We start from the raw sequence: 25660 nt of genomic DNA on the forward strand, positions 1-25660 counted from the left end.
ATTAGGTGGGCGTGCACATTACTCGTAGGTGACTATAATAGCGTGGAAGACATACACCTTAATTCATCAGTATGGCTGCTGGCAGACACACCCAAGGTAAAATTGGCAGTGGGATTAAGAGACTGAGCCGGAAACTGGGGCTGGTACATGTTTAGAGACTGCAACATGGGGCTAGTCGTGGAAACTCTTTCTACTCAGTGAAAGAAAAAGAACAAACAAATCTTGAGAGTTCTATCCGAGCTTTGAAACAGACTCTCCCTGCAGACTGTTTGGCTAGACCCCAGATTGCAGCTCTGCGAGAGAAACATACAACGACTCTCAATAGTATGTGTGTGTTACGGTCTTAAGGCTACTTGCACATCAATCATACAGAGGGTGCTAGGGCAGGCTGACTGTTGGCAAGACTTCACAAGCCTGCAGATTGTGGTCACTCAGTTACTCGCATCAAAAAAAGCATCCGGTGACCTAGTGCTTTGCCACAGTGATGTTCACAGGATGTTTGTCGATAGCTACAGAGAATTCTATAGTGTGCAGCCGCAAGAACATAAAGAGGAGGCAATCTTTCCTGGACGGGGCACCGCTGCCTCGCCTAGGGACTACGGAGGGTGAGTTCCTGAGGAGACCCATCATGGAGCAAGGGAGACCATACCGGATAAGGCACGTGGTAGAAGCCCAGGCTAGGTAGCTTGCCTACTTAATCCTATCACAGCTATTCTGCAGTTCTCATGGCCAAATTGGCTTTAATGTACGCAAGAGCTTTGAAGGGTGGCTCTTTATCAGACCCTATTAGGTAAGAGCATATAGTGTTGATACTCAACACTAAGGGAGACTCCCTCGATGTATCAGCCTACAGGTCACTCTCTCTATGCTGAATGTAGACTTTACAATTCTCAGCTGAGTGTTGCCCCCCCCCCGGTAGCCCACATCAATAAACTTGTCTACCATGACCACAATGCTTTAATTCCTCAGTTTAGTACCTCCCTCAAAATCCGGGGCCTGTTTAGGGTCCTGGATGATAGCCTGCCACAGCTAATACTATCTATAGACATTCACAAAGCATTTGACATGTTAGATTGGGGATAGCGGACAGCAGTAATGCGCAGCATGAACTTGGGGCCCGGGTGGGACAATTGGCTTGCCCGATTATACTCAGGTGCACGTGTGTGTGTATGGACGTGTTGGTGCATTTAGGAGGCATTCGGAGTGCACAGAGGGACACGTCCGGGATGCCCCACTGTTGCCACTGCTTTTTGCGAAGGCAGTTCAACAACTTGCATCCATGATGAGAACAGAGGGAAGAGGGAGATGGATTCCACTGCAGATCGCAGAGCATTGTGTCTCGCATAATGACTTGCTTCTGTACCTCTGTGATGCCAATTTTGGAGTCTCCTTGAGCAAATAGATCCTGAACTCTTTGGGAAGAGTCTCGGGATAACGACTCAACTAGAATAATTTCTGTGCCTTCTCAGCATCCCCTAGATTTCAGGGTCCACTGTGGCTCGAGCCACAATGAGATGTTAAAGGGACACTCAGATATTTTGGGGTCAATGTGTATCATTCCAGAGTGGAAACGAAGGAAGAAAACCTGGGTGAGGCACTATGAGTCTTGAAGGGCTACATGGGTTTTTTGCACTCCCTTAAGTTAACCATTATTGGCAGATTTGCACTGTCTAAGATGTTCATCTTACAGGGAGTCCTTTACTCTTTTGTTAACCTTCATATGGATGCCGCAGAGCTGGTTCAGGGAGCTAAACCCCTGCTAAATGACTTGATTTGGGATGGGGCAGACTCTGGGTTTTACTGGAGGTGCAGACTGATAGAGGACAATTGGGGCTCCAGACTTTGAGCTGTACTTCTGCTCTGCCCAACTGCAACGAGTGGCGAGATAGTTAACCAGACACCATGTTACAGAGACGGGAGACAGCAAGAGAACCGTGCTGCAGGGATGCCCTTGTGGCGGCGATATTGGGAAGAGCGGCTGAGGGCAGTCCAGTGCCCTAATCTATTAACCTAGTGCTATGCTGCTGAAAAGCTGCAGTCTGTAAGGCACCACACCACCCGCTGTGTGCGCCCGCACTCCCCATAGTTAGCATACCCACATTTGGAAGAGGCTTATTTCCAGAGTGTATGCTATGGGATGGAATGTCAGCAGGTCTCGATTCTGTGGGGGGTGGGGGTTGCTACACGGAAGGCAGGGCTTGCGACCTTGATGATCTAGTCAGGGATGAGGGCCTGCCACAGACAGAATTCCTGACATATATAACACTACTGAGGACAATGCGTGATATCTAGATGACGGGCACGGCAGAACCACCCACACACAACTTGCTGAGGACCTTGCTGACCCTTGGCTGGTGCCACAGCCTCATGTCTTGAATCTATCGGATGACTTTTCCATGGACACACACACCTTGCCAGGATTACAAAACCACTGGAAAAAACCACTTGGGCAGTCCATTAAAGGGAAAAGAATGGGAGCAAGACATGGTGAGGGTACACAAAGTGCCCTGAAACACGTTACAAATACACAGTATTCAACTTTCACGTTGCACTGCTCTCACTCCATGCAGGCGGAAAATTATTATGTAATCAGACACCATATGCGGTCATCATTGTGCCCAGATGGATGTCAACTTCATCCATATGGTGTGGAGCTGTCCTACAGTAACGAGATTTTAGGCCAAGGTGGTTGGGGACTTGGAGCGCACACTAAACAGATGCAATATACACACTTTAGGTATTTGTATTCTGGGCATTTACAGTCGAATGAGAGTAATAAATTGGTTACCAGATTTCTCGACCTGACCCAGGGTATAGCTCATAGGGACATTATGTAACACTGGCGTTTAAAGACAAGCCGTCTCAAAGTAGATGGAAGGCTGAGGTGGAGATTTGGGCCACAGTTGAGGGGGCGGCCAAGTAGGAACTGTGGGGATCTGCATCAAGCCCATGGAGGAGCTAAGAATGCAAGTCTTCAATGCCCTCATGGAATCGGACCACTAAATACCCTCTACGCTTACTACTGTGACACCAACCGAACACCCAGTCTTAAACCTCCCGCAGGGATAGAAAATCACCATTCCCCCTCTGGTAGATTACTGTTCCGGTAATAATGACGGTGTCAATGAATCATGCCTTTGCTGTACTTGGTGCTGCAGCTGAGTGGGCAACTGTTGATAACACCCATCATAAGATACATGCATGTGCCATTTGTATGATCAGTTAATGCTATGTAGTCAAATGCGGCATACATGAATATGAGTGTCCCAATACTATGTACTCCAACATGTTATTGCTTGTTCATTCTTATAAAACAAACCTTTATTTTTTTTTTTTAAAGAACCTGCGGACCAACCAAAGCATAAAAAGCAGGAGTCAATGGTAAAACGTTGACATCCACCAACTATGTAGCACAGAAATAAAAGTATTTGATTTCCAAGAAATAAAAACAAGCACTGGTAAAGTCAATAGGTCTTACTTCTCTTGAACATGCAATGACAGTCATTAGATCTGGCTTTTTTGTTAGAGAATGCGTTTGATAAAAGTTAAACAACTTTGCCAATATTGCTACACACCGTCCATGGAAGAAAATACCATAATGAAGCTACCTACTGGACTACAACAATACAGAAGCTCAGAGTAAGGCCCTTTGCAGAACAGACTGCATTAGCACATACAAGATATACCCTCAAACTGAAGTGTTATTAAAAAAAACAAAGTTGCAATATTACATTTATGCTGTTAGTAATGAACGTAAAGGGCACAATAAAAAATTGGATAGTATGTACTTTTGAAATGAGTCAGTAATTTTGGTGCAGCTAAAAATTCAACACTCTTACAATAAAGGCAAAATGATACACCTAATTTAAGACTACAAAGCTAATAGGAAAATTATTGAATTAAACAACTCACCTGCATATTAACCTCTTAAAAAAAGAGCAGAATGATGCTATGCAAGTGCAAATTTTAAAAAGACGAAACTGTGAAATAGCCATGATGAGTAGTTATACCTAAAATAAACAAAACACAAATTAAATCAATCGCCAGCAAAGCTAAAACCACCATCCTTCTATTTATCTTCCTGTCGGATGAATCAGCACATATGTGAACATTCTAAAACACACTAATGGAGTCAAGCAGGTAGAAAAAAAGTTAAGTTATTAACGCAATGCTATCAGTCACCTGCAGGAAAGCACTATTGTCCATCCTAAAGAAAGAAGTGGCAAGCATTTGTGTGCATGCATCAAGCAAATAGATTCTCTGGGTATTACACTCTTCCATGAGTGACACACATTGGGATTTTATTCAACAAATGTTGGAATTATGGTCCTTCTTTCCAATTCTAATTTTGTGTAATGACTGAACCAAATATTAAAGAAGAGATACATATCAGTTCTACTTTGCTTGGGGAAAAATAGCTAAACATAGCACTGCAGTCCCCACTAATGGTTTGATCATAATCCCCCAGAGTTGTCAAAGGTAATTAAAGATTCTTCTTGGAAACTGCTCCAGTTTTGGGCATGATAAGAACATGTGATATCAATCTTTTTCTTCCCTCAAAGCAGAAAGAAAAGGCATCTAGAATCTGCAAACAAAATAGACTATGTGTGGGGATGGGGCCAGTCAGGCTGTCCGAGGAGCTCTGGCATAACTCCCACGCTCTGTGGCATTGCAGGTGCAGGCAAAATTGCTGGACACATCATGAAGCCAAAGTTGCCAGAACCTGATGTTGCAGAATGGTCCAGTCCCAATGCCCACTCAACCACGAGCCTGGAATGTTCAGAACGGTCAGCCTTCCACCACTTCTGGTAGACTAAACAAGATGGTGGTTTGGCCTCATGTGCGCTTTTTTAATACAGCCTGCACCACCCAAGTACTGATGCTCTATAGGAGTGGGAAGAGGAAACTGACCAACACCCAAAGCAAAGGCTAACACCACCCCACCCCCAAAACACCCCTACCCAGTACTAACATCGGGGTTGCAGTACTGCCATGACACAGCACTTGTGTAGCAGTAGACTGAACCTGGGAGTAGAGTAAAGGTCAGGCAGAGACGAGAAAGAGCTGCTAAGGCCTCTGAGAACTGTCCTGACCTATGAAGGCATTTAACTACAGAATTGAGGAGGCAGTGAACAAATTCAACCGAGCGCTCTGCAACCGTATAGAGTTGTAGCTCCACAAGAGCAAGATGCCACATAAACAAGCCAACACCAAAAGAGGCCAGCATAAAAGGGAGTCATTTGCACTCAGGTCAAGCAGGGGTGATACTGAAGTGGAGGATTCCCGTTTCGTTTCAGGGAGGGCCTGGCACCTTTCCTACTGAAGCAGGGTCGAGACTGATTTGCATATGGTTTGGTCTAAACTGAGGTGGCATGGTGAGCAAATGAACGATATATTGTAAAGTTACCCTGAGTGATCGGCAGTAGTTAGACTTATTGCAAGAATCCTCCCATCACTGGTTGTGTATTTGATGAACTGCCACAAGTGTATGCCCAGACGTGGGTCCTTTGTTCCGATCCCCTAAAACAAAACTTTATAAACTCTTCCCTCTGACTCTTCGCCTCCAAAACTCCATTTTACTCATCCAAAAGCCACCTCCTACTACTACGACCTAAAAAAAAGAAATCCTTCACTGTTTTATCCCTCCACTATCCTTTTCAATCAAAATTAACAGACTAACATGGTCACTTCTCAAATTCCATATTCAACTATACTAATATACTGCCCAAATAACTGAATAACATATCCACTTCTCAAATTACTTCATATTTATACTATACTAAATTTCAACACAAATTCTTTATGGGATCCGGAGTGGCGTGCTCCTCGCCAGAAAAGCGCTTCAACACCCATCAGGGGTAACAAGTGCTATATGAATGCAAATCTTTCTTCCCCTTTTATCCCTCCGCTATCCTTCTCACTCCGAGTAACTGACTAATATCCACCACCGAAATTACTTCATATTTCACCATATTAATTCACAGCTAATCCTTTATAGGCTTCCTGAATAGCGTGCGTCAACAAGCGCTATAAAAATACAAACCTTTGTCGTCCTCCTGCATCCTTCTGCTATCATTCCAAATCCAAATAACTGACTAACCTATCCACCACTTAAAATGTACTTGCATGTTTCACTATACTAATTCAACACTAATCTTCTATGGGTCCCGTAGTAGCGTGCTACTCGCCGTAAAAGCAATTTGACGCCTCGTCAGGGGTAGTAAGCGCTCTATAAATGCAATTACAAAACAATACAACACAATACGCCATTGGAACTAAGTTACACCCAACTGAAAAGCCCCAATCAGGGTGAAACCAGTCTTGAATTGCTTGTGTTCCAGTTCAGGGAGGATATGAACTGGCAGTTTACGCTGCACTGCTCTTATTGGAGAAGGGTCAAGACTGATAGGCATTTCGCTGGGTCCAAACTGAGGTGGCATGGTGGGTAAAAGAACGATCTGTGAGAATGCTATCCAGAGAGACTGCTGGTGGTTAGACATATTGCAAGCATCCTCCCGTCACCTTTTATGCCTTTGACGCCCTTTTCTGTAAGGCATTTGTGAACGCTTTAGAGTCAGATACGTTGAGGGGCACACAGTGAAAATGAAAAGGCTTTAAAAAGTAGTACTCTTATTAATGATATCTAAGCAATTTGCCTCACATTTTTGTGAAAGAGATTCATTTAAGTGCCTAGCTTCTATAAATGTACCTTGTTTACGATCTGAATTATGGGCTCACCCTCAAAACAGGAAAGTTCAGGACTCCACAACACTTTAAATACATTTATAGGAGTAGATTTCAGTTCAATGAACGGATTTTATTAACAAGGAAGCTATTTAAAATCAGTAAGCAGTTGGTGCCATGGCAGAAATAACTGATTGTTTAAAAAATAATGTAAAAAATGGAAATGTATTGGAATCGGCTGTTTCAGCAATTGCCAATAAGTTTGCTATGACATCAGAGAGGATTATTAAACAGAGAAAAATTAGGAAATATATGACTGGGTTGTAGGTAGGTCAGGATAGCTTCCCTGCAGCATAGTCAGGAATGAGTGAACAGTGGCGACTGTTTATTTTTGTTCACGATTGGGATAGACAATTTCCAGCAATGCTTCTGCCAACTACAGAGAGAGTATTTTCAAATCAGTTATCTTAAAAGGGAACGCTCTGGGGCTCAATGTTTCTTTTGCTGAGGTAGCAGACTTTGGAACTTACTGTGACCAGCTCACCACTTACTTCACATCCCTTGTTCAAATAAGACTTTCTTTTCAATAGGCATTTCCAACCTGAATCGTTTAACAGCTAATATGACCAGTGCCTTCCACTGCAGCTCTAGGTCAACAGCTCTTGTGATGGTTTGCATCTAAATTTGACTCCTTCTCTCCTTTTGTCGTACTCGGTGTACATTCATCCCTAAAACCCCGATATTTTGCTATGACCTTATTGCCACCCTCTTTAGCTTACCTCTCATTTCAACCTCCAATACAATTTTCTGTCCTGAATGTATCGCTCCATCTTCTGGATACTATATCCGATTATTGTTCTACACATATTTTGGTAGCTTTAAATGTTCCCCTGTTTCTCGTCTTGCATCGAGGACTTTACTCTTTCTATTGCAACATGTTCTATAATTGTAACGTCTTTGCAATGATTTTTCGCTACACTCAACAGCAAAAATAAATAAAAGGTAATATTGCTAAAGAACAGCTTAGTAGATATTCAAAGACCACACCAGATTGAAAATACCTTAACACCTTTCAGTGTACACGCTTCGGTAGCATACTAGTAGAAAAATGTAAGGCCATGTGAAAGTAACAAAAGTGTTTAATTGGTTACCATACAGATTTTCACCAAATATGGAAATATGAAATTATTACTTACTCTGGCTTGGACCGCTGGGTATCTTCAATAATAACATTAGAGGCAACCTGGATCAGATAGTTCCTTTGAGGTAGGAAAGAAGAAAAAAACAGGAGATAATCACCAACAGCTTGTTCATATGGGGCACGTGAGAGATTATGGAGAACCAACAATAACTGGCAAAGCCAACAGATCTAGTGCTGGCTGTCAGTCCCTTGACTTGGTCAGTGATTTTTCTCTTTTGCCATGGCTTTTATAAAACTATATTGCTGGGGAGTTGCAAGGCGTTCACCAATATAAAAATTATTGGATAAAAACAAATAAGTATTGTGAATTTCAAAAAACACAAATTGCCCAAGTAATCCCTGGCACTGAAAATTACTTGGTGTGCAGATGTTCTCCATGTAAAAGAGCAGAATGCTATCCCTCACACTTAAGTTAGCAAAATGGCTAATGGGCGATTACCCATTGCACATGCTGATGTGGATGGAAGAAAAATTTAAATGACAGCAATAAACCAATGGATGAAGAGGGTTGGCCGACAGCCCTATAACTTAGTATATTAGTTTATTCAAATTAAAGGTTCTTGGCTAACGCCAAACCTAAAAACACCATCTTGTTTTATATAGCGCCTCCCAGTGCACTTTAGCCACTTCCATATGCTATAAATAACAGGCCTAATAAAGGAGATAAACTGGTGTGTCTATGGCAAGCTTAAGTACATAGAGAAATGTTAATTCTAGCTAAACAGAAATAAATGACATACTGCTGAACCTACAATTGTCAAATTAGCTCACCTTTTCTGAAAGTAGAAGAAGAAAGCGCAATAACTACATTTTAACCATAAATGAGGTCTGTATATCTCGGAGTAACTGTACCTCCAGCTTATTACATATTATGCATAAAAAATGATTATTGCAATGAACAACAAAATTACAATTTAAATTTAAAAAAGTGTTTACCAAGGTAATAAAAATGTGTAAATTCGGGATTGTTTCTAAATCAGGCTGTCTTATTCTAAAAAAGTTATTCTTAGATTGTGGATGCGGGGATTCAGGGGCAATTGGTGGTGGTAGAGATCAGAAGTGACGCCTACTCCGGTTGCATGGGTAAATAAACCTGTACATACATATAGTTACCTAATGCAGTCTGGAAATGTCAAGTGATACAATATAGTGCATACATGCCAAATTCAGACAGGAAACTACTACTTCAAGGCTAGTCTCCTCCCTCCAAATTCCAGCATGCAAAAAACCCAATACCTAGGCAGCCTTCAGACGGCAGGGGCTGGTTTTGTGTGACACAGATTTTGCACTGTCAGTTACCTTTTTTCCTGCAAGCAAGTGCACAATATTTTTGACAATCATTCTCTGCCTGCCATAGCACTTTTTCTGTGCTCCTGACAGGTATGGAAAAAACTTAAATTTGAATTTCTGAAATCCAATCCTGCAGCAGCACACTTGCAAGTTCCATACACGCCAATAGACCGGATGCAGGTCGTAATAGAAGTCAATGGGTGTTGTGGTAGTTGTGTCACGTCTGCAATGTGTCTGACTCTGACTGAAGTCACAGGAAGGGCTGAGTATGCACCCCAAATCCTTTGTTTCCGCCTTCTTGAAGCTGGCAGTCTCACTGCTGCGATCAGCTCATGGAAAAGCCAACTCGTAAAACGGACGGTGGTGAAACTGCTCTGTACCACCGAATGGAAGCTCTTTTTCCCCATCCACAACCCAGGCAGTCAGCGATGTGCTGGTGGTGTTTGCGGTTCAGCCGCTGTCTTTCCAAAGGCAATCCGCACAACTCGTAATACGGGGGTCAGACCGCCGAGCTCGCAGCCTTGGACCACGGTAAGGTGGACCACCAATTTCGTAATAAGGACCTTTGTCATGAATTAGATTCCATAAGATACAAACTGAAACAGTTCCCCTTCCCTATAAAACAAAATGGCGAAGGAAGTGAAATGAGTGCAAAAAATTAAATGCAACAATTTAAAACACACACCACACAACTCCCCCTTCATAATTTTAATTATCTTACCACAAAACAAAATCCTTAAGCATCCAAGTAACTCCCTCTTTCTGCTACAACTTCCAAGACAACCATTCTGCATCCTTCCTTTGGGATCTTCCTCAACCACATTAGTACTTGCTCCAACCACATCAACAGCACACTTCTCTCCCACCATTACAGCAATCACATTGCTGTCTTACAAAGTCACCTATTCCTTTGGTAATTCAAGTAAGTTTTCTGACCAGAGGGGATGAATCTCATTCCTGCTCTCAACATCCTAATGCACACCCTGCTTTTCTCTTGAACAGAGATCCACACATTTCAAATTCCACACTTCCATTTTCCAATCTGACCACATTTCTTAGAGTCTCCACCACTTTCTCTGGTTGGAAAAATTGACTTTCACCATTTGGTACTTTCACAGGATTTATGATTCTCAACCAATCACCCACATTAATGTGGACCATTTTGACCCCTTTTTGCGAGTATCATAGTAATTCTTGCATTTGCAATGCGTTTCCAACTTTTTCTTCACCAATACCAGTGACCATTTCTCAACAGTACTGCCACACAAGCATTCAGGTGTAAATTTACACCTGGGAGTCCTTTGGAGACACACTGGTCATATTATTCTTAGTCACTCAGTTTGCCACACTGCTTTCTTGACAGCAATTCTCCAATCAAACCCTTTAACAGCACCTTGAATAACTCCCTTTAATCACACAGTTAAATCTCTCAATTATGCCATTTCCACTTGGATTATAGAGGGTGGTGAACGTATGCCTCACACCAACACTTTCAAAATATGTACTAGCTGCATTTGAAACAAACTGTATCCCATTATCGCTCATGAGTACAGCTGGAATCTCTTCTGACCAAAATGTCCTGTCCAAACCTCCAACACAGTAACCGTGTCCGCTCTTTCCACTACGTTTACAACTGGCCATATGGTAAATAGATCTATCACATACTCCTGTGCCACACCTACCGGACCCAACAAATCAACTGCTAAATTCTCCCAAGGTTGTTTTGGGATCAAACCTTTACTCATAGGTGGGAAAGGAGCAACAGCGGGCCTTCGATGCAGCACCTCACCACCAGTTCCAATGGTATTTTAAATACAGTTGTGCAAACAGCCCCTACGTCAGCTGCTGAATGACGTCACTGTGCTCCAGATCACTCAATAGTTAGATTAACAATGGGGGGCACAACTTAAAAAGTCCACGAGGCAGGAAGTATATGAAAATATTTCTTCTTTATTTTGTCAAATTGTTTCAGTTAAATATCAGATGCATCAAAAATCAGCCAACGCGTTTCGCTCCCACATAGGTGGTTCAAAAGTACTTAACGTTTGATGGGGTGAGGAACAAACACCACAATTGCAGATGGATCTCTCAACCTTTTTATCCACTCCAGACTACCAAAATGACTACTTAACAATATCTTTGGTTCTTCCAACCCCAAAATGGTCCTCCAAGCAAAGGTCCAAAAAATGTTCTACACACCAACAAGAGGAATCAATTTTCAACCTCTAAAAACAATTACTCTGTCCTCTGACAACTCTGACAATCTCCCAAAATGGTCTACACTTAGACAATAATTCCTTCCTAGGCCAACCATCAGTCATATACATCAAAATCTTCTGCAAAACTCCATCCTCTGTTTTTCCTCCCAATTCTTTTGTTTGATAGCTGGTGCCCCAAATCATAAATCAAAGCTACCTTCAAATCATTCCAGGGGTCATTCTCACACGCCTCTAAGGGACATGACATTCTGGATTAACAATCCGCCATCATATTGTCTTTCGCTGGGACATATACAACGCTGTATATATAATCTTTCATTCGCCTCGACAACCTCACTATTCTGGCTGAAGCTGTAACATTTCCATCCACCATAAGCAACTTGACTAAATAAAGGCTTATGATCACTTTGAAGAATAATTGTCCTACTCCATACAAAAAAACAAAAAAGGTCAAGGACCCATGCTCAAACTAATAATTCTTTATCTATTAAGGGATATCTCTCATCTGCTGGTGACAATTATCTAGATGCAAACAGAATGATGGTCTCCTTACCACCTGCATCTTTCTGTGTAAGTACCACCCCAAGGCCCTTATTACTGGCATTGGTCGTCACATAACTCTCCAAACTGAGATCAGAACTTCTCTGGGTAGGGACTTTTTCTGGGTAACCCCTAATGTAACAATTTCTCTTCGCACATTGGATCCCACATAAACATCACATGCCTCTTAAGTAGTAGCCTTATGTTAAACACTGTCATGTCCTTTAGGATAGTCCCATCGTGTACATACCGATTACATACATTTTGTCCCAGCCACACGTCATGACGGTCCGAACATAGGTGACCTTTTACCTAGTAGCTTACTTCTATCTCTCCGACATCAGGCTCCTGGTACCCTATCTCAATCCCTGTACCTGACGTACATAAACATGTCCCCAGGCACTGCAGATGTTATGTAGAAGGGTCACCACTTTTTCCATCCATGGCCATGGCCAGCTGTGCATGAGTGTTTTTGTTTAGAAAAGGATTACCAAAGGATTAGGGAATGTTTTCAAAAAATATCAGTTCTGGAAGAAACCCTGGACTGACCACTTCAGTATAAAAGACTCTCACTCCCCCTTAAAGACACAGAGGAGAATTCCTTCCAGGCTGGACCGACGCTCTGCATGCTGATCCTTCAACAGGGAGATACCAGACCTCCCTTGCAGGGTGCCTTCCTCGACGTAGGGACGGGGTCCTTCATTCAGAACCATCAGGTGAGGAGTTAGCGCTTCCCTGGGGGATTCTTGGCTCCTTTAGCATATATCCTAGCACTAACATACACATGCTTCACCTACATATCTAGGTTAGGTATATTTAGGTAGCTTACGCATAGTAGGAGTACGCCAATGCTATTGTTTTATATAATATGCTTTTATTCATCTCATTAACACTATGGCAGAAATGCATCTGCTATTTACGATATTGGTGTTAGCGATCACATTTGTCTGCTCCTGTCTTTTAATTGTTGCAGCGAATATATTTTACACTAGACGGACGCTTGACCAATAAATAATTATTAAAACCGATCCAACCATTATTCCATGTGTATTGTGAGAAAGTAAGCATGAGTTACTGAGCGAAAGATACTGTATTGATTTCCACGATACCCAAGGAATCAGGGTTGTCATGTTCAGTGGTTGCCAAAAACTACCTACACCGCTGTAGAATACAGGGGGTGGTAGTAGAACTGTAGAGATAGCTGTTCTAATGGCTGACTCATCCTGTGTGTTCAGAGTCTGTCTGCACACCAAGCCCTCAGTTTAGGTAATCTAAAATGCGCAGGTCCTGGGGGTGGGCTTTGAGGGGTCCTAGGAACTACACGACAACACTTTGTCTACAACAATTTGATAAATTTAGCACAATTTTCTGCCATCCCCATGAATGGCCTTACCTCTTCCTGGTTAATGGAAGCAGCTGCCCCAGTGATTGCATTGATCAAAGAAGGCTCAGGTTTGACCTCCAACCCCCACCAGTCACCTGTCCTAAGTAAGTCACATTCCTCTCTGCAAATTTGCACTCATTCAGTTCAACAGTCAAACCTTTGCTCTCCAAAACCACTTTCTGTAACCTATCATCGTGCTTTGATTGATTTTCCCCAAAGACTAGAATGGCACCCTGGAAATACAATACTCCACACTCCTTCTCAATCAGATTGTGCATGATGAGTTGAAAAACAGCTGTAGCAAGGCCAAACATCATGTTTAAATTGAAAACATCCAAAGGGCATGATGAAAGCCGTTATATTCCTAGACCTTGATGTAAGGGAAACCTGATGATATGCGCTTGAGAGATCAATAGTCGAAAGCCGTGTGGCCCCCTTGAGACTTGAAACCATCTCTGTTAATTTGGTAAAGGATAATGATCAATAAGAATGTTGTTGTTCACATTCCGTAAATCCACAAGCAAAGGGATTCTGCCATTACTGAGGCGTACTATTACCACTGGAGAAATCCTTTCATAGCACTCTACCAGTTCAAGAATATCCATCTCCTTCAATTTTTCCAATTTGATTGATGCCTCCTCTCACACCATCATAGGCACCATTCTCATTTTGTGTAGTTTAGGAACGGCATCACTCGTGAGCACATTGTCATGCTCAAATCCTTCCAGCACACCAGTTTATCAAAAACTCTAGGATATTTTGTTGCCAGTTCAACCCCTAGAGTACTTTCATTATCCAACACCAAAACATTTTCCATGCCGTTGGGGTCCAGAACAATATGAATGTTGCCTTGATCCTGCCAACACAGGACAGATGGCCCTCTTTTAAACCATCTATAATTTACTAGAGTGTCTGCCTTTAAAAATAAAGGATAGTCACCTGAAATCAAAAATTTCAATCCTGTCTCCAGTAAAACTTTCAGGACTGATGTCCGATGGAGAGAGATGCGTGTCAATTTTCTCAAAAAATGTGTTCTTCCAAACCTCATTTACAATGGTCAAAGTTTATCCTGAATCAGAATAGATTTCCATACAGCCACGTCCAATAGAAATGTTGCATTCAGGTTTACCACTAGTGCTTCTCCCCTGTATAGTCAGAACTAAATTTTCCTACCAATTTATTACACTGTCCAGTTTCAGAGACTCAGCAAACACAACAAGATGATGGATGAAGGGCTGAATTTTCAAACACTCCAACCCCAGTCAAGAGATCCGGGTTTAATCCATTGTTCTTTTTTTTACCATGACACCCCAGTTTGGGACAGGCGATATGCAAATCAGTCTTGATCCTGCACCTCATCGGAACAGTCCAGCCCGAACTGCCAGGTCAGGTCCTTCCTGGACCAGAAACAAGCATCCTGGGACCTGTTTCGGAGGTTTCACCCCTCATCAGCCAGGTTAGCTTGAATCCAGGAAAACAGCGAGAAAGGGAACCACGTCTGGGCATACTCTGGCCACTTAGTACTAACATAGCAAACACAACAAGATGATGGACGGAGTGCTGTAACTTTTCAAACACTCACCCCCAGTCAAGAGATCTGGGTGGCACAGTCAGCAAAAGAATGATGGATTAAACCCAGATCTCTTGACTCGTGGAAGAGTGGTTAAAATGTTTCAGCATGCCTTCCATTGCAGCCCTACTAAAGTGTATTTGATTTGGACTTTGATTGTTGTTTATGGTGTAACACTAATAATTCAGCACAAACTCCATGTTTATTATACAATATTACAAAAAAAATATAATATCACAGTAACTATTTTACGTCTTTGATTTATCAAAATATCAGTAAACTAAATGGCAAGAAGATAAATTCCACCTTTTTGTAAGTAGGTGGTGCTCCGCCAATGCAATGGTAATTATGGTATCCTGTTTTTTGGCATATGCTGCCAGACAGCTACAGAAAAAGAAGAAACAGTGGTGTAAAAATAAACAGTGATAGAAAATATCAATTTTATTCTTGTGCACAGAAATAAGAAGAGTCTATCGAGGAATAAACATCAGCATTATAATCTTTTGGAGGTAACAATTTTGAGACTATAAAATATGACCAAGTGTTGAGAGAGCAGGCCAAGATGAATTCAAAAAGAAAAGAAAGTACAAGAAAGGTTAGGGGCAGAACAGAAATGACGCTCAATGCCACAATCAACACATATGAGGGAACTTGCCAATCTGAAATCTCTGTTCAAGAAATTAGAGAGCAATCGGAAACCAATAATCTACATAAAATGGAGAGTTCTGTGGTGGTCAACGTGGCAAAGAGGAAAACTAATGTTGTATGTTACAGATGTGGCAGTTTTTATTATATGGGAAACTGTAAAGGGTTGCCAGTTTCATACAAGATGCGCAACAGATGTAAAAAGAAAAAACACACATGTATGCTGTGCTGCATTTGGACCTAAAGTTAATAGTGTAAGATTGATGAGGATGATACCTTACATTATGGCCATAAGACATAAATATTTTGCGGGATGTTCATTAAAAGTAAATGGCAAATAATTAGAAATGTTGGTGGATTCATGTGCATCGATAAGCATCATAAAAAACCTTTAGTGAAAGAAATTTGGGGTGCAGGGATATTACAATCTCCAGGTGGGTGCAAACTACAATAAAAACATTTATGGGGCTGCGTTTGGTAGTATTTGTAATTTAAAGCATGAAAGGCTAGAGGCAAGACTTATGTAGCTGAGAAGGGTAACCCCATTCTGGGCCTGCCATATCAATAAGAGTTGGCAATACATTTAGATCCAAATGCTAATCCACCAGTTTATGCTGTGGAATGCAATGAGAACAGGAAACCTGTAGTCAATTTAATGGCAAAGTTTCCAAACTTCTTTAAGCAAGAGCAAAAGGAATTTGTTGGATATAAACACAGGATTAAGTTGAATGATCAAGCAACACTGGTCAGGTATAAAGTTTGCAATGCTCCTATTTTATAAGGAGAAGCACAAAGTAATGTTAGAAAGCCTTAGTGTCAAGGGCATAAATTAAATCAATTGAGCTTTCTCTTTGGGTTTTCTCTACACAGAGCACCAGAGAGTCAAGATTATGTGTGGACCTCTGCAGATTAAGTGAAAAATTATGAGAGGATAGATATCCACCACCAAATTTGCATGATGTTGCGTCTACTCTTGCAAGGGCTAGAGTATTTTCTACATTAGTCTTGACTAGTGCATACCACCAGGCGGAATTAAAGGCAGAGTCTAAATATCCAACGGCCTTTGTTACTCCTGAAGGGATGTTTAAGTCCACAAAATATAATTTGGCTTTTCAAGTGCCACATCAGTTTTTCAACGTCTAGTGAAAGAAACACTTGACGGTATAACAGATGCAATTGTCTTTCAGGACAAAATTCTGGTATATGGGAGAACTAAAGTTGAACCCAATGCCAATCTGATGGCAGTGTTGAGTATGTAGTAAAAAAAAAAATCGATTAACAAATTTATAAAAATGGCCATTTATGTGTGAGAAAGTAGAGTACCCTGTACAACGAAATTCTAAGGATGCAAGGGAAGTGGGATTTAATAAAATATCTACATGTCCATGGGACAGGTTGCTTCATAAATCTACTTGCCCTGTAACAAAATCCACTTGTCTCTTTGGTGCCATGTAGTGCGACTTCAAATTATGGCAGCAATCTCATTATATAAGAGCTCTGATAGAGCCTCTCTGATTATGCCAGGGCTCATACCACAGGAGTGTTTAAATACTTGCAATCCAGTTATGCTACCACATTTCCGTTGATCTACATACTGGGTTGGAGGTAGTGGTTAGCAATAGTTCCAGGGTTAGTATGCCCTTTTGAGTCTGTGCAAACCTACTAACTTGCATGTTTTAAGGGTTTTCAACAACTCTTCTCTAACCCTTTCCCATACTGAGAAATGTTGGAAATTTACTCCAGACAATGGAAGACACAAACATTCCAGAGTTGGGAAAAAAAAGAGGTTGGAGGGAAAGTGAACTTGCAAACACTCAGATTTTCACATGAGCAAATCTACACATGCATATTTGCTCATGCTAAAATGCAGTTTATAAATATTTTCTAGGTGAACTATTATTTTGTCCTACTTCTGTACATTCTTGGGAATCCAGGAAAGCCCTGTATAGGTGCACTTAATGCAAGGACATATACCATGGGTGCACTTTTGAGACATTCTATAATAATTGGGCCTCAATTTGATCTGGAGTTGACCATGACCTTTTGTGTTTATTAAAATTCTCTCTCTCTCTCTCTCTGTATCGGCTGGCTTCACTGTGAGTGGCAGTATTCTGCTCTTTCACAAGGAGCATATCAGCACACAAAGTACTTTTGTTCAGTGCCAGTAACTACTGTGGAAGTGTATGCATTTTGAGACCAAAAACAATTTTTGCTTTTGCCAAGGTTTGTTATAATGGTGAGGGACCAGCAGCTCCCACAACAAAAAGGTTTCACAAAAACCATGCCAAAACAACTCCCACATTGACAAAACTAAAAAGCCAACCAGCAATTTCAGACCTACTAGCTTTGCCAATGCTTGTTTTTTTGGTTTCCCATAATCTTATTGAAACTGGATACACTGATTTTTCCATTATGAATATCTTTGGGAAATACTAGCATGCATCAACACGTTACTAAATGATGCTGCAAAGAAATGACACCTGAAATTTTACCGTAGTTTAGAGAAATGTTTTTTTCCTGCTTTCATTTTTTTATCAACATTTTATTTTGAAAGCAAATCTTGCTTTCAAGCTTTTGCAAAAAGTCAGAGAGCATTCTGGGAGCATTATACATAGCCTCAAATTGCTACATTTTGAAAAAAATGTGTACGCATTTTTATACTGGAACCGCCGTCAGTAGTGTAGTCAGCTTACGATATTTACTTAGTGCGCCCACCCTAATAATAAAGGCTTTGAATTAATTAACCACAAATACAAGTTTGAACAGCATTAACATATGGACAAAAATATTACCTTAAATGCAGACAGTTCCTTTCCCTGATCCATAAAGTGGTACTGCAAACTGGCAGCCAATGCGTTTGTGCTGCAGGGGTTGGGCCTACCTGTCCAAAGGACAAAATACACCTGAAAACGTGTTGCCCTTGACCCCAAACAATATGCCCTGGGTGTCGGGCTATGGGAATTCCACATCCATGAAGGATGGCAATCAACCAAAGAAGAACTACATGCAAGCTATTACTGACGTTCCTCAGACCAAAGATCAATTTCTGTCACTTTTAGTCATGGCCATATTTTATGGAAAATTTGTCGAAAATGATTCTACTAAAGTGGAACCATTGTGTAGTTTGACGGAAAAAAAATATTTGTAAGGGGGTAGGTCAGTCACAAGCATTTGACATATTGAAACATAAAACTAACTGCTCCATTGCAGAATGGGACCAGTGCTGTTGCAAAGAGACAGAGGTAATGAATGGGTGGGTCCTTATGCATCAAAGATGCTAAAAGAGTCTGAACTGAATCATTCTGTTATTGAAAGAGAATTACTGGTAAGCAGGTGGGCAGTAGAGGACTTTAGGCAGTTTTTGTAGGGTACATGTTTTATGATAAGAACTGGTCACAAATCTGTGGTTAATATGATGCTGCCAGGAGAAGGAAGATTATTATCTGCTCAATTGGCAAGACTGGCACACAAGTTACAAGCATACCAATTTCAAATGGAATATGTTCCTGTTAGGTCAAATGTATACTCATGTTGCATGTCTCTTCTTCCTATAGATACTGGAAATGAAATTCATGATGGAGGATTAAGAATGTGGGGTGCAATTTACTAGTGAGGATATGAATGCAGGAGTGTAGCAAGATCACAGTGAGCAACTTATCTCACAAGAGTTGTGGAGAAAGAAGAGCAAGGAGAATATTGCTACGGTGCAATGTTTGGAATTAATGATCTCAGAAAGGCCGAAGAGCATAAACTACACAGCTATCTTAATGCATTTCTCAAAAATATAAAGATCTGCTCACAGAGGTGAATGGAATATTGATGTATGAAGATGATTTCAGGCCACCAGTGGGCATCACAAGAACTATTTTGAAGGACATGTAGGCATTTCTATGACTAACAGACAGCTGAGAGAATATTACTGGTAGCCTAGAGTAAATAGTGGATGAATGGGTAAGAAAATGTCCAGAACGTTGAACGTTCTGGGCAGGAGGAAGGTCCATAGAGGAAATTAGGACTAGATGTTTTAGGGCGATTTGGTGTACTTCCAAGAAAAGAAGCTTTTCCCACCGGTTTGGTGGATTATGTATCAAAGTGGCCTTAAATTAGGATGGTGGAAAGAGTTACTTCTAATTCCATCATAGAGTTTTAGGAGGATACATTTTGAAGAGGATTGCCTGAAGATCTAGTTATGGATTATGGGCCTCATATCTAATTAAATGTGGAATCATACACTAACGGCCAATTATTTTCATCATTCAAATAGTCAAAGTAAAAATATTTCATGAACTGGTGAGAGAAGCTATTCAGCTTGCTGTGAAGAGTGCATTATCGTGAAGGAAAGCTTTATAGGCCACATTGTTTACACATCTTATTTCTCCAAGTTCAGTAACTGGAGTTTCTCCCTTTGAACTACTCAGAGGTAGTAAACCTGGGTCAAAGTCAATCATTGGTGGCTTAGGAAGAGTACCAGTGAATCTTGTAAATCTGGGCATGGAGAATAAACAGATTGAAAAACATCAGGAGAGGAAAAGGTGTTATGTTAATAATAAACAAGGGATGATTCACAATACAAGGTGGTGATTGGTGTACAGACTTATATTAAACTGTTAGTGGATTTCGGCAAAGAGACTTCCAATTGGTTTGATCCTGTTAAGGTCACAGAAGGGGAGACCTCGAATCTGGGGATCCGGGTTCGAGTTTCGACAATGACGATGAACATCCTGTGATTCTGGGCAAATCACGTAATCTCCCCATGCCCAACAACAACAAAAAAAAGAAGAATGTGTACTCACGTAACGCAACTGGTGCTATGTAAAGTGCTCCTATACCCGATAGCGAGTCAAGTTTGCGCTATATTAAACGCTGTAAAATAAAAAAAGTTTAGTAAGGGAGGAATAGATTGGAAATTGAGAAGAGTGTCAGTATGCATGTGCCCAGAGGCTAAAGTGAGGATGTAAGTGGTGATGGTAGAAGTGCATCTGAGAATAATGGCAACGTCTTTTTAGACATTCATGGATACAATAAGGATAATTTATCAGGAATTGCAAATGAATGATGTGGGAATTAATGCTGCTGAAAAAAAAAAGGTGGACATGAGAGGGTCAATAAGGAGTCACAGCTGATTCCACAATGCCTGTGGTAGTGGAGGTATAGATCTATTGCAGTCTCTGAAAAGACTGCAATAGATCTATACCATTTTAACTTTATTATAGGTTGCAAACATTATGATTTATTGGTACTAGTTGAGAATATGTGTAATGTTCCTTACACTGGAGTATCATTGAAAATATGATGTATAATCATTTTTATTTTTTATCAACTTGCGTTCAGATTCTTCATAATTCTATTTAAAAGTTTGTAATACATTTCTGTTGTATATTTGGTAGTACAATTTTAATGTACTTTTGTTAAGGGGAAATATGTGCAGGTTTCTAAAAATGTCTTTTTAGGTCTCGCCTACACAGCACACATGCACTGCTTAGAAATAAGACCTTTAGCAATGGATTCTGTTTTTCAGTGAAAGCGTGCACGCACTGCATTGCTTTGAATGCAACGCATGCACATTTGGCGATTCCCTTGCGGGAGCAAGCTTTAACATATGCTTGCTGCTGGCTCCCGCAAGGGAAACCGCCGCAGGCCCCCTCCTCGCTCCCCTTCCCCTGCTGCCTCCCACTCTCTCATCTCGTTTATTTATTTATTTATTTTTACTTTCAGCGCGAGGCGCACGCTGGTTCTTTTTTGGATCCATTTCGCAGGGAAGCAACTAAATGAAAGAAGGATAGAGATGTTGTGAACCGTTTCTTTAAGTCACGGTTTTCAGTAAGCGAGGAGCGCACTGGTTTTAGAAGCTCCTAAACCATTAACTCAAGAGTTTAAGCTACAAAAGCTTATTTAAATTCTTCAGCTTATTCACATTCATAAGACAATTGTCTGCAATGTTCAGTTACATTATGTCTACTAACTTGCATGATTGTTAGCCACTTGGGGTCCTATTAGAGATAGACAGTCCAGGAGGCAGGGGCGTAGTGGGTCTGGATTGTGTTTCGGACTGGTATTTGAGCCCACTTCCCAAGCGTGCCAGTACAACTTCTCAGGCCCGTAATGGAAAATAGCATGCAAGTAATAATTTGAGAGGATCGCTCCAACATGCAATTATTGAAGGCCAAGACAGTTTTCGCACACATATTTCACTCTTCCGTGAGCAAATAAAATGTGACAGGGAAATAGAAATGTAGTTACCTGGTGCATGACTGCACCTGTTCAAGTTGTGGTCATGTTAGGTGGTAGCTACTACGGATATCTCACTTCCCATGACTCACTATCACCCTATGTCAATAGAAGCCTTGGATTGGCATATTCAACCTGCACATTTAGAACTACAAAAAAAAATTTTAATCCAGGAAATTAAAAAACTATATTTATACATCAAAAAACCATTTCAATGTGTGTAGAAGCTGCTTAAAGTCTACTTTTTTGATACCCAGTAGTCTTTTCATTTCTCAATATTTGTGGAAGAAGCCGCCTTCCACTGCTTTTGCGTTCCAATAGTCTCTGTGTCGTTTAAATTAACTACATTTGGAAACAAAGTCTATATTTTTTCAAGCATATACTTTTTAAACTGCAGAAGGATTGGTATTCCTGGGAGCAGGCTTTCGGCTGCACTTTCAACTGGACGTATTTTCTCTTGCTGGAAAACTACATGAAAATAGTTTGTGTTTATTTCCATTATTATATCAACGCGAAAGAGGCCAAGTAAGAGTCAGACAGATTTCCATTGAAGGGATATAATATTGGTAATACATAGGTTAAAATATAAAAAGACATACAAAAAATATTTGACTACAAAAGTGAAACCATAAAGTCGTCTTGGGAGCAAGCACACAAGAGAACAAATAATCACACCGCCTAGAACCTATTTGTACGTGAAAAGGCGATTTTATGGGAATTATTTCCATGTTTTATAAATGGATAACACCTTGGCTCAGACAGACTAGCTACAAATAAAACAGTAACACCGATCAAACATTTCATGAGATCACTTGCCCATGTTCTGTAGAAGGCAGAGGATTAATTTTTATTTGATGCATAAATGCACTAAGTTATCTTGATGCAGATGCATATCTTTACCAATATTTAGCTTATCGTTATCTGGCACTTATCAGTAGTGGGATAAGGCAGGGCTCTGCGAGAGTAGGGAGCAACTTCCAAATTTTGAAGAAGGACTGAACCATTAAGTGCACTTTTTTTTGTAAAAGAGGTTTTTTTGTTGTTTTTTTATTTTTTTAAACACATGCGCAGTCGAGGCCCTGAATCCCCCAAAAAATGCTTTGTCACCAAAGGAGCAGTTGCAATGAGGGCATAGATGAAAGACTACTAACATACACTCTGTTCCATAAACTGATTCAGATTCTTGGCCCCTATGTATCTGACGTAAAAGAAATGTGTTGGCATCCACCTGTCAAACTGATACGTTTCTACATGAAGGAGGAGCTATCAAAGTGCTTTCCACAGACCGTCGACAATCTTTAACATTAACAGCAATCGGCAGATTCCACCAAGGACCTTTCAGCAACTAGACAGTACTACCAGATATTTCTTCCTTTTCCTCAATCTCAACCTAGATCCACTACGCCCAGCTAACTAGAGAGCCATCTCTCTTCTCTCAGTTTTTGGGAAGATGCTGGAGTCTTGGTCAACCTCCTGATTACCAGATTGATTGAGAAGACTAATGCCCTACCTCCTTCACAACCTGTTTTTTGTGCTGGCTTCAGCACTGTGCCGGCACGCATAGAAGTGTCCGATTTTATTAAGACTTGATTTGACCTAGAAACGAAATCCATAGTTATTCTGCTTGACCTATCTGCAGCTTTCGATATGGTGTCCATGATATTCTTATACAACAGCTGGGGAATGCAGGCATGGTGAGCTCCACTTGAGAATGCTTACTGTTAGAGAGGAAGGATTTTAGCCAATCAGACCACCTGCTCCCTTTACCTTGAACTACAGAGAGTTTAATGGTGGAGTGCCGCAGGGGTCAGCCCTCAGCCCCATTCTAATGGTGGAGTTCCGAGGGGTCAGCCCTCAGCCCCATTCTTGGTAACATCTATACAGCCCCTCTTGCTTTCATCATACAATCATAGGGCCTGAATACAGAGACCTATGCTGATAACACTCAGTTGATGTATGCTTTCAATCACTTGGATGACAATATCACAGCCAACTTCCAGGGTTACCTGTTGGAAGTAGCTGAGTGGATGCACAAAAACAGCCTTTGTCTGAACTCAGATAAATCTGAGGTCTTAGTATTTGGCTCATCCTCTATATTAGACCTGACCTGTATGTGACCCACTGAATTGGACCAACATACTTTACAGACCACCACTTGGACCAACCCACTTTACAGACCACCACTATCAACAAGCATTGGCATAGCCAATAGGTCTCGCCTTTGGGACCTTTTAAGTGTTTAGTTATCCAGCACAATATCCTTGGTGCAACAACATAAACTGTGGCATGGCTAAACACTTATAAGGTCCCAAAGGCGAGACCTATTGGCTATGCCAAGGCTTGTTTAGAATGAGGTTGCGGGATGTGGGGGGTTTTGGATAGTTGGAGGTGGCAGACAGACGGAGAGCAGAAGTGCTGTCTGCTCCTGTTGCATAGATAAATAAATCTGTTTCTATGCATTTACCTGATGTCGTCTGGGGACTTTAAGTGACACATCAAGGACCAAATAGGAAATTGTCTCAATTAAAATCATCACTGCCCCCAAAGGATTCTTTTAATTGCTAAATTGCAGTACAGTCTCTAAACAAACATCGTCTAGAATCTGCAAATACTTTACATAGAGGTGAACATGCAGGTGCGGTATTTACTTAAAACTTTTCAGGGCAGAGACAGTTTTTTTGCAGGCAATGGCACATCACAATTTTGGTAATACCAACGTAAGGTATTTGAATGCATTAATTGGACTCCTTACAAAATCATTGGGGGGTCGTGGGGGAGAGAATCACAGAGCAGACCAGGAAATGTTTACATCAGCAGAGTGGACAGTTGTATTGTCAAGCGAGGAAACTCAACCTTACGTGTGAGATTATTTAGACTTCACTTGGTCACTTTTCTGCATGGATCACTTTCGGTTTACGTCATTAACAGCCTGCAATGGGGGCTTGAATAGAGCTGTCAGTCATTTTTAAGTTTAAGAGACTACACGTCAGCCAAAAACACGTTTGAATATGTTGCCTGCTAGAGGCATAGTGCATCAACTTCAAGGACTTTGCTCTTTCATATAGAGTGCTATTGTTGGGAATGTCCAATGTACTCCAACAACATGTTCCCACGATGAAGACATACAGATATGCAAGTCAAACGACCACATTTTAAAATCTTCTGTCAGAGAGTCTAAAGCTAGCAGCCCAACGAAAGACACCTTTAGTGAACGGGTCAGCTGAAGACAACAAAAAGCCTATAAACATGCTAAATGCGGAACTGTTTTGAAAGGAATACAGATATGACTACATTACAATGGTGTGTACATACGTTCCAGACTTTCAATTTGTCATTGATCAGACACAACTCTTTGGATGCATCTAGTGGTGTTTATATCATGGCGTAGTTTTATTAATGACTAGTAGGCTTGATTACTGTCGCTTTCTACATTCCCTTCTCCACTGATAATCCATTTGTTACCTCAAAAAGCGCAAAACAATTTGGAGAAGGGTGGTTCAGAGAAGCTATCGCCATATAAAGCTAAATTAGTGTGCAAATTGTACTATTAGGTCTTCACAGTGGAATGTCCTTTAGGAAAAACCATGTCAGTTTCTAGCAAACATACTTTGTGATCCAACAAGTTTTAGCTAGTGGCGTGAGGACCTTGAAGATGTAGTTGCACGCTTGTCTGCTGAGCCCAGTTAGGAACAAGTTATAAGCCAGAAAGAGTAGATGATCCAGAGTATGTTGATACGTTAAAAGTTCATTGTAAAGTATTGACTATAGGAGAAATGTTCGGATGCCAACTTGTAGTCATATTGAACTGAAAAGGAAGAAATAACTAAAGAACATGAAGTCACTGTAAGGATTGACATATTGATACTACCAACCATCTGGAGATTCTGCTTTATTGCTGT

The 25660-nt window shown here is 41.0% G+C and overlaps 1 protein-coding gene across 2 annotated transcripts in view; it reads right to left on the minus strand.

The window, feature by feature from the left end:
* EBAG9 (estrogen receptor binding site associated antigen 9) overlaps window positions 1-25660 on the minus strand; it is a 202548-nt gene that overhangs the window by 171044 nt on the left and 5844 nt on the right. Inside the window, exons 2-4 of one of the 2 annotated variants that reach the window (XM_078686874.1) lie at window positions 15195-15272; window positions 7881-7943; window positions 3913-4010 (exon numbers count right to left, since the gene is read on the minus strand). In XM_078686874.1, coding sequence (XP_078543000.1) covers window positions 3913-3995 — 83 coding nt within the window. In that variant the 5' untranslated portion in view covers window positions 3996-4010; window positions 7881-7943; window positions 15195-15272. The remainder of the gene's footprint in view (window positions 1-3912; window positions 4011-7880; window positions 7944-15194; window positions 15273-25660) is intronic. The other variant, XM_078686873.1, reaches the window with a different exon arrangement.

This window comes from Lissotriton helveticus, chromosome 4_1 (genome assembly GCF_964261635.1).
Source record: "Lissotriton helveticus chromosome 4_1, aLisHel1.1, whole genome shotgun sequence".
In the NCBI taxonomy this organism is placed as follows: Eukaryota; Metazoa; Chordata; class Amphibia; order Caudata; family Salamandridae; genus Lissotriton; species Lissotriton helveticus.